The 8,395-nt window shown below is 51.8% G+C and overlaps 4 protein-coding genes across 4 annotated transcripts; 2 read left to right on the top strand and 2 right to left on the bottom strand.

Annotated features, from left to right (window-relative positions):
• Positions 1 to 56: 56 nt before the first annotated feature.
• Positions 57 to 1,734, top strand: P152DRAFT_506399 (S-adenosyl-L-methionine-dependent methyltransferase; the record flags this gene model as incomplete). Its single annotated transcript, XM_033682480.1, has 8 exons — positions 57 to 125; positions 222 to 250; positions 321 to 400; positions 454 to 476; positions 530 to 544; positions 595 to 703; positions 756 to 1,369; positions 1,419 to 1,734. The coding sequence occupies 8 exons, from the start codon at positions 57 to 59 to the stop codon at positions 1,479 to 1,481; spliced, it is 1,002 nt and encodes a 333-aa protein (XP_033536194.1). The 3' UTR covers positions 1,482 to 1,734.
• P152DRAFT_480727 (uncharacterized protein) lies at positions 1,418 to 3,890 on the bottom strand. The gene is made up of 3 exons (XM_033681775.1): positions 3,699 to 3,890; positions 3,328 to 3,631; positions 1,418 to 3,268 (listed from the first exon to the last, which is right to left on the bottom strand). Exons 1-3 carry the CDS (start codon positions 3,717 to 3,719, stop codon positions 1,656 to 1,658), a joined length of 1,938 nt encoding a protein of 645 aa, XP_033536195.1. The 5' UTR covers positions 3,720 to 3,890; the 3' UTR covers positions 1,418 to 1,655.
• A 576-nt stretch (positions 3,891 to 4,466) lies between these two features.
• On the top strand, positions 4,467 to 6,495 carry P152DRAFT_279092 (uncharacterized protein). The gene is made up of 7 exons (XM_033674906.1): positions 4,467 to 4,886; positions 4,936 to 5,018; positions 5,065 to 5,209; positions 5,262 to 5,297; positions 5,348 to 5,494; positions 5,543 to 5,858; positions 5,910 to 6,495. Exons 1-7 carry the CDS (start codon positions 4,701 to 4,703, stop codon positions 6,089 to 6,091), a joined length of 1,095 nt encoding a protein of 364 aa, XP_033536196.1. The 5' UTR covers positions 4,467 to 4,700; the 3' UTR covers positions 6,092 to 6,495.
• Positions 6,205 to 7,656, bottom strand: P152DRAFT_456835 (aldo-keto reductase family 1 member C13). The gene is made up of 4 exons (XM_033679096.1): positions 7,381 to 7,656; positions 7,192 to 7,315; positions 6,543 to 7,135; positions 6,205 to 6,493 (listed from the first exon to the last, which is right to left on the bottom strand). Exons 1-4 carry the CDS (start codon positions 7,441 to 7,443, stop codon positions 6,353 to 6,355), a joined length of 921 nt encoding a protein of 306 aa, XP_033536197.1. The 5' UTR covers positions 7,444 to 7,656; the 3' UTR covers positions 6,205 to 6,352.
• Positions 7,657 to 8,395: the final 739 nt, after the last annotated feature.

An 8,395-nucleotide genomic window follows, 5' to 3' on the forward strand; every position in this document is an offset into this window, starting at 1 on the left:
TTTTGTACGTGGTACCGTATCAGCATCATTCAAGTACATCCCCCCTTGCCCCCAAGATGGCAACTAAGGATAGCAACCAGCAGAACGCCAGCGTGAACGAGGTTATCTCCAACCTGGAGGTTGACGTGAGGCTTCCATACTAGTTCCATTCCGATTCCAGATCCGATCCGTCCATCAAAGTGTTTGTAACCAAAATGTCCATGGCTGATGTCGTGTAACAGGAGGCGGCGTTGGCCCAATACATCTCGTCGTAAGCCCTCGCACATTCAAAGCAATGCAAAGAAGTCTTCCCAGGCTCTTCTAATATCGAATCCAACCAGTACTACCACGTCGATCAAGGCATCGGTCACAGATTACCGCTATGAACATGGCCGACGCTATCATGCATACGGCGATGACAGTATGACTTTGGAACTGACCTTGACGCACGCCTATACCTGACTCAGTATCCAGAATACCACCTCCCGAATGACGAGGTAATTTCTGTACAAAACGTTCAATAGAGCAATGACATTGAGCAGCTCATCAGAAAGAAATTGATCGTCTCGGTATCACTATATCACTACATCCTACGCAATATTTCACTAAGCCCTTCTAGAACTGCAACATCTCATCTGGGTCGAGGCGTTCAATGGCCGCCTCTATCTGTCTCCTCTCCCGGAGGACATGACCGATGTCCTCGACGTAGGATGCGGCACCGGCAGTACGACAATATCTCGAAACCTCGCGATCCGCTAACCTGACCGCCGTGATAGACTGGACCATCGAATTCGCCACCGCCCATCCGAGCGTCGCCGTCCTCGGCACCGACCTGTCCCCCATCCAGCCCTCCAACGTCCCCGTCAACTGCCATTTCGTAGTCGACGACGCCACGCAGGAGTGGGCGTTCGGCCAGAAATTCGACTTCGTGCACACACGCGCCATCACGATGGGCATCGGCGACTGGGACGGCTTCATCAAGCAGGCCTACTGCTCCCTCAAGCCAGGCGGGTGGATCGAGCTGCAGGAGTTTTCCTTTCCGATCGGGTGCGATGATGGGACCATGAAGGATGGGAGTCCGTTGGCGGAGTGGGCGGCGGCCATGGTGAGCGCGATCGCGAAGGTGGGCATGGATCCCCGGGCGGCCCTGAAGCATCCGAACCGGTTGAGGACGGCAGGGTTTGCTAATGTGCAGGAGCTGCCCGTCAAGTGTCCGCTGGGGCAATGGCCGAAGGGATCCCGGGAGAAGAAGCTGGGAGTGTTGGGCCAGAAAGACCTGCTAATAGGGATCGAGGGGATTAGTACGAAGTTGTTGCGGATGTCGGGGTATAGCGAGGAGAAGGTCAATGGGTTACTGGAGGCATGTAGAAGAGACTTGTTGAATCCTATGGTAAATGTTCAACGGACAATATTTTCGCCAGGGGTCTAACATTGCACAGATCCACGTTTATTTCCCGTTGACTGTTTCCTGGGCTCAGAAACCACTTGAGGAAACTGGATAGTCGAGCCGACTTCCAGCTAGGGAGCTGGAGACATGACATTTGATGATAGATGAGTGGGCGTTCCATTTGTACTAAGACTGACTTTCGTCAACGATATTGCAATATGATTCTTTGGGAGCGCCGGGTGACTCGTCCATCGTGAACTAAGCCAAGTTCAAAGGTTCATGTGAGGCGTTACCTCCCTGCCGATTTACTTTTCTTCGTTCGATCCGTAACCGTGATCCACTCCGGCCTCACCCCTCTCTTCCCGAGCACCTTCGCCACGTCTCGATGTTGATTTCCCTGAACCATCACCTCAAACGCTTCCACCCCCTTCTTCGCACCTGTCGCCTGGTCCACGCTCGTTGAGCTGGCGCAGAGCTTCCGCAGCTCGTCGGCAAGGCTCTGCGCACGGATCCCGTATGGCTCGATTCCCGTGATCCTCGTCACGACCTTGTTGCCCGCTCGCTGCTCCAGTATTATGGTAACCTTTGGCGGCGTGCCCGCCTTGGGTTTGATGGTTGTGGGCACATCATCCGGTGCCATCGAATTCGGATGAAGCGCCCAGAAGGTGTTGCAGGAATTCTCGAGCCGCGTGGCGAGTGCATCCCGAGGAACCCCACCGGCAGCGAGGGTTTTCGCATCGGTGGCATTAGACCCGTTGAAAAGACTGGCTATGACAGGGTCGAATTTCACGAGTCGGGGGTTCTTCGTGTCTCCTAGTGCATTCGCGGTGATGTATGCATCCAGATCATGTCGGAGCTGTGAGCGGGTGTAGAATGCCTTGGACGTCTCTCCGGGGAAGATGGCACTGATATTGGATTTCGGTCGGTAGAAAGTAGTAAGTTTCAGTTGCTGATTTCCCGATGACGAGGAACCCGCTTTGCCATCCGCCTCTTGGTTTGGTTTCTTCTTTTTGGGAAGCGAATATGGCCGAAACTTCACAATGGCCTCATCATTGAAATCGATATCCAAAATCACCGTTTCTCCGCTACCACCACCAAAAGTCTTGGACAGGAGAATGTTCTGTTTGCCGAGATGGTTGATGAATTTCTTGAGGGTCTTCCAGCTGGTCTTCTTGATCTGAAATGCGTTGGCGTCGGCTTCATCGAAGATTGGTAGGAACGGCTGGATCAATGATGACATCGTGAACGTGGCGGACAGCGGGAATGTCAACCCATAAGTGCTCTGCCCCTCGTTGAGCCGCTTGTAATGATGGACACCGCACACGAAGGCCTTTCGGAATACCTCATCAATCTCTTGAGTGGTGTATTCTCTTTGAGGTCGCCTCGGAGCGTCATCTGGCTCTTCTCCTTCATCATCTTCCTGTCGACCAGGTTCTGGGGCCTCCCCATTGTTTCCATCGTTCTGCTCGTCTGTCAGGGGCACGCCACCATCAGTGTCCTCGAGCTCAAGCTCTTCGGTCAGCTGAGTGACTCCATCCGCAGTGTCCTCTTCCTGCAGCCAGCTTTCGAGCTCCTCCGGTGATTTCTTTCCGGGTATTCCATTAGGCGACCAATCCCAGAGCTCATCTCCATACCAATGAACCGGCTCAACGGCATGGCCTTTGGTTCCTTGCACCCGGGTAAGGATACTGACATCGATAACGCAGGTTCCCACTGCCATAGGAACACTCGGAGTGTCCCACGACGCGATTGCGACGATTGATCCCTTCGTTGCATTGGAGGGGAAGGGTGGTCCAGCGAGCCCAGGGGTCATAAGCGAAGCCCCGCCTTGGATTTTCTCGACGACGATATCCGGAGTGTGCAATAGGGGAATTATTTTCGGATTCTGCCACAAGGTGTACACTATGATTGCGAGCTCGCATTAGCAAGTACACCACAAGTGCAGTCCAGATCAGCCATACCTGTTGGGTACATGCGGTCCTTATATTTGAACCACAGCACCCTTGGCTCCGCGCCCTTGTGCGAGCCGACGTATATTGTGCCTGAAATCGGGGACAATTCGGGGCCGATTGTGGACATAAAGCGTGCTGATTGCGAGTTCTCTGGAACCAAGGAATTTCGAAGGGCTATATGTGCCGCAGCAGCCGCCGCCTTTGTCGCTTCGTCTGCTCCATCCTCGAGCGGCTTTTCGAGTTTCCAATCACTGATTATCTGCTCGGCGATCTTGCGACGATCCGAAGACCTAATCGGTGAAAGCGGTTTGATCTAGGAGTAGAGTTTACATATCAGTAATCAGAGCTATTGTCTCAACGGTTGGTATTGTAGTCCATACATTGGGCTTCTTCTTGAACATGGCTTTCGAGGTGATGCACTATATTTTGTCTGCTTCTAGAACTTTATGCTCGGTTTAAACTATGAACGCAAGTGTACAAGCGTCTTAGGAGAGACCTGGTAGGTTTGATCACTTTTGTGTACGAAGGAAGATGACTCAGGTCCGAATTGTCCTGTAACATCGATATCGGACTCACGTCCGCTGTCTGGTGATGACGATGTGAATAGTGATTGATTGGCGTTCCAAGGCCACCAGGCAGCCACAGACAGCCACAGACAGGCAGGCCACCAGAGCGACCACCCCGCTCTGGTGCAGTCGAATGCCCCACAATCTACAGCACTCCAAGTCTGACATCACTCATCACTCCTCAGAGTTCAGACTGTGAGTCCCCAAGGCTCCAGTCCAACAGACACGAGACGGGGAGACAAGACAGGGCTCCCTGGTATTAGAAGCATAGCAATTGGCAAGCGTAAGCTCTAAGCTTTGTTCCGGCCCTGCGGAGTGCGAACCTCCTCGGACCTTACCCACCACCATTCTCCTAGAACAGCAGCGAGAAGCATGGAACAATAATAATGGATGTATATACTCCGTATACCATCACTACTTCATGAGCTCCTCCCCACTATGTTCGTGCCTGAGCCTGACAAAGCACTCGTCGAGCTATGATCATCCAACTACCATGAACTCCTGGCTCCCAGCTTGCCACCCGAGCTTTGTAGCTTAGCAAGACGATTTGAATCAGCACGGTAACCTCGGATGGCGTCTTTTAACATCTCCGACTCTGCGATAGAATGCGGAGTCCCCAAAATGCGGGGTGTGACATCAACAGAATCTCGGGCCGGTGATGGGAAAGACAATTCAGTGGCTAAATTTAAGATGACGCTCCAATCTCATGGCGGAGCTTGTTTCAATTATCTTTTGCTATTCATCTCCTAGCTTCGGTTGTTGGCGAGTGTGAGTTCCAGACGTCATTATATTGAACCTTCATTACCACAGTCTACCATGGCAGATCACAAGAGGACCACCAGTCAACGATTGACTCAGATCAAGGACTTTCTCACAATGAATAAAACGGCGTCGACGATCCCTTGGGATCCCGAGTCCACCAAATTCCCCACCCGGAAGGAACTCCCACCCATCGCTGGGGCTCCTCCAGAGGCCGCATGGGTTTGGGGCGAAGATGACTTTGTACGATGGACCCCAAAGACATTGGACTTGCTGGCACTAACGGTTCCAGTGTGGACGACTGAATCTACTGACGCCCAGCCGTGTCGCTGCTGCGTCCAAGGAGATCCGGACGGGCGAGATTGTCCCCGTTAAGTATGTTGCCGATTAGATTCCATGTCGCCGTAGCTAATTTGACCAGTCTTCCGTTGACCACCCCAGAGCAGCCCGCATTCGGTCGCGAGAAGTTCGAGCATCAAATCAAAGTCCTGGCGCCCGGTGTTGCGTACGACGACATCTACCATATGAACACTCAGAGCGGAACCCAATGGGACGGCTTCCGGCATGTAAGATATCGATCTGCTGATACACTGGTGTCTCTAGCTGACGTCAAAATAGTTCGCCCACATCCCAACCGCCACCTTTTATAACAACGTAAGCCTTCGGAATAGGAGAAGAAATAACACCGTCTAATCCAGCCATAGACCAAAGATGAGGATATTCTTGGCCCCAAGGCAAACCACAAGTGCTCAATTCATCATTGGGCGGAGCATGGCATCGCCGGCCGTGGTGTCCTCATCGATTACCGGGGCTATGCCCACAAGATGGGAATCAAGTATGACCCGTTCGATGTGAGACTCCGTTCCTCTCGCATCCAGGCTTGAACTTACACCCAGAAGTACTATTCGATCTCCTGGGACGAGCTGTACAAGTGTGGCCAAGACCAAGGCATCGACATTCGACCGATCGCCCAAGGCGGTGACATAAGACCCGGGGACATGCTGTTTGTCCGGAGCGGATGGGTCGAAGAATACCACCAAAAGCCGCGCGATGAGCGGGCAGCTGCAGCGCTGAGAGGCCATGATGGGCACCCCGGGGAGCAAAGCTATGTGGGTCTAGCGCAAGAGGAGAAGATGCTGGACTGGCTGCATGACTGCTACTTCGCGACCGTGGGAGGAGATGCGCCGGCATTCGAGGCCTGGCCCACGCGTGCAGGTCAGTTACTATCGTTCAGGCACGAATACAGATACTGACGCCGAATTTTAGACTATCACCTCCACCAGTATATCCTCGCCTTGTGGGGGATGCCGCTGGGCGAAATGTTGGATCTCGAGAACCTAGCGAAGAAGTGCCATGAGCGGAATCGATGGTTCTTCTTCTTTAGCTCTACTCCTGCCAATATGCCCGGCGGAGTCAGCAGCCACGTCAATGGACAAGCTATCTTTTAATCGAGTACCACTCTTCCGGTCCAATGAGTCAATACTTCTCTGGTTATATACTTGCGAGGCAGACGTGAAGTAGCAACGTGGCATAGTTCGTTTTGTAAATATGAAGAAAGTCAATCAATATTGTTAGCACCTATTGGTTCGATATATACTTGCTAGGGCTCCTGTATCGTTGTACGTATGTGGTCTGGCGTGCCTGGAGCTTACTTAAAGGCTGTAAAGTTCAGCAGATCCACTTCCCCGTCTGTAACTCTCCTGATGCGCCTATGATCGATCGTTCGCGTCAAACTTCGTCGGCCAAAACGCTCGGAAGTGCTTTTTGTCGCCTAGACTCTTGATTTCCTGCACTTCTGCAGGAGTCAACTTGAAAGTCATAGCTCTAAGGTAATTGCTTAAGCGTTGTTCCTAAGGGTTTCAATCAGCACCGATATTGGACATATATAAGAGGGCTTACCTTCGAGCTCGTTGTAACGGGGACGATATCTTGGTCGATACACCACCGAAGCAAAATTTCACCCTCGGACACTGCGTACTTCGATGCTAATGATTTCAGATAGGCGGGCAGTTCTCCATCCTTTGTATCGCCTCGGACAATTGGGGTTAGAGGTCCATAGGCAGCAGTAGCTACCCCATGCTTCTTGTGCCACTCCAACAATCCGCTGCTCATATGCTGCAGATAGGGATGGAACTCGATCTGATTCAACACCGGCTTCACCTTCGCTGTTGCCATGACAGCATCAAGCTGCTTTGGAAGGAAATTCGACACTCCAATCGACTTAGCCAAACCCAGCTCTTTCACCTGCTCCATGGCTGCCCACGCTTTCTGGATATCGGCATCAGACGCACCAGCGATATCAGTGCCAGGGAACCATTGGGAATGGATAAGATACAGATCGACGTAATCGACCTTCAACTTCTGAAGCGAGGCTTGTAGAGCGGCAGGAATATCGGCAATGTTGGGGAGGACTTTGGTCACGATGAAGAGGTCGGATTGAGGGACCTTGGACTCTTCGATTGCAAGACCGAGCTCTGATTCGGTCCCGTACACTATATAGGCGTCAATTGTAAGCTCAACTTGTGGGAGTACATGCGCCGTGGATCACCTTCAGCACCGTCCAGATAGGTATATCCTAGTTTGATCGCAGTCTTCGCGGCTTCGACAAGGGCACGGTCAATCTTGGAATCGTCACCCCTCTTATACCACGAGGTACCGGTCCCGTACCCGAGCTATTCGCGAACAGTTAGATCCCTTTAACCTCACAACACGTCCTGGATTCTGGTGCGGGGCATACCATGGGAATCTGGTTACCATCCCCCAGTTTGAGGGACGGGATATGGACGTTGAGGTTCGCCATTGTCGATAATTCTCGTAGGAGGCGAACAAGCAATCCTGTCAGGGGTATGTGTCGTCGTGTTGAAGCCGAATTAGGGACGGTTAGGGAGACCGAGAGAGATGTTCAAGATGTGACTCAGAGGAAACAGCTGGGAAATACACTGGAGGACCTTGGTACAATCAAACCAGGGGAAGTTCCGGCTTTTGAATGTGAAACCTTTCCTAGAGATTCCGGTATTCTACAACTCAGAAGCTAGACAAGGCCGATAGCCGTTAAATGGAATTATTTCCGTTCTATTTCTCATGTCCACCGTTGCCAGTCGCTCACTACCAGGAACCTCGTAAACTCCTTCCCCGGTTGGAAGGGGGTTATTAATTGGATCTCGAGTGCTTAGTCCCTACTATCGTGCTGCGGTACGTACGTACGGTGGTGACGCCCATGGCCTTCCCCTGCCATTTGGACATCTATGACGTGATAACTGATAGGTCAGTGGGGTCTATGTAGATACACTAGAGGCAGCATAATTTAGTATCCTCGCTGAGCATTGTCGTTCCCAATTTTGTCCTGGTAAAGGTCGCTATATTGAGAACGAGACAGCACAGGAATTGGTTTCTAAAGAGATGCTACCTGGTAAGTTCGAACCCCTGCCTGTTGGCCAACCACCTACTTGGCCAGTATCACCATCTTAGCCACCATCATGAAAACCGTGACATCTCTACCACCACGTAATTATATTGAAAATTCAAACCATAGGACTATTGTACAGCATCTTGGGGAGCGTCTGGTATAGTTTCAGCCACGGGAATACTCTGTTCTAGTATAGTATTTGCCTCCAGAAGCCGTACAGCCTCTTGCGCTACTTTGATCTCTTTAATCTGTGCGAACTTAACATTGGGATCTATCCGAACCTTCTTCTTGCGTTTTGGGGCTGAGGCGGCATCTAGACGGGCCTGGAGACTCGCAATTTTCAGAT

This window comes from Eremomyces bilateralis (genome assembly GCF_010015585.1).
Source record: "Eremomyces bilateralis CBS 781.70 unplaced genomic scaffold P152scaffold_5, whole genome shotgun sequence".
In the NCBI taxonomy this organism is placed as follows: Eukaryota; Fungi; Ascomycota; class Dothideomycetes; order Eremomycetales; family Eremomycetaceae; genus Eremomyces; species Eremomyces bilateralis.

Coding starts and splice junctions, on each gene's coding strand:
- P152DRAFT_480727 (XM_033681775.1), bottom strand. CDS start 3,719: ATGTTCAAGAAGAAGCCCAAT. Junction 3,632..3,698: donor TGTTCAAGAAGAAGCCCAAT/GTATGGACTACA, acceptor CTCTACTCCTAG/ATCAAACCGCTTTCACCGAT. Junction 3,269..3,327: donor GGACCGCATGTACCCAACAG/GTATGGCTGATC, acceptor TCGCAATCATAG/TGTACACCTTGTGGCAGAAT.
- P152DRAFT_279092 (XM_033674906.1), top strand. CDS start 4,701: ATGGCAGATCACAAGAGGACCACCAGTCAACGATTGACTCAGATCAAG. Junction 5,298..5,347: donor CCGCCACCTTTTATAACAAC/GTAAGCCTTCGG, acceptor ATCCAGCCATAG/ACCAAAGATGAGGATATTCT. Junction 5,859..5,909: donor GGCCTGGCCCACGCGTGCAG/GTCAGTTACTAT, acceptor GCCGAATTTTAG/ACTATCACCTCCACCAGTAT.
- P152DRAFT_456835 (XM_033679096.1), bottom strand. CDS start 7,443: ATGGCGAACCTCAACGTCCATATCCCGTCCCTCAAACTGGGGGATGGT. Junction 7,316..7,380: donor ATGGTAACCAGATTCCCATG/GTATGCCCCGCA, acceptor GTTCGCGAATAG/CTCGGGTACGGGACCGGTAC. Junction 6,494..6,542: donor CCGTTACAACGAGCTCGAAG/GTAAGCCCTCTT, acceptor TGAAACCCTTAG/GAACAACGCTTAAGCAATTA.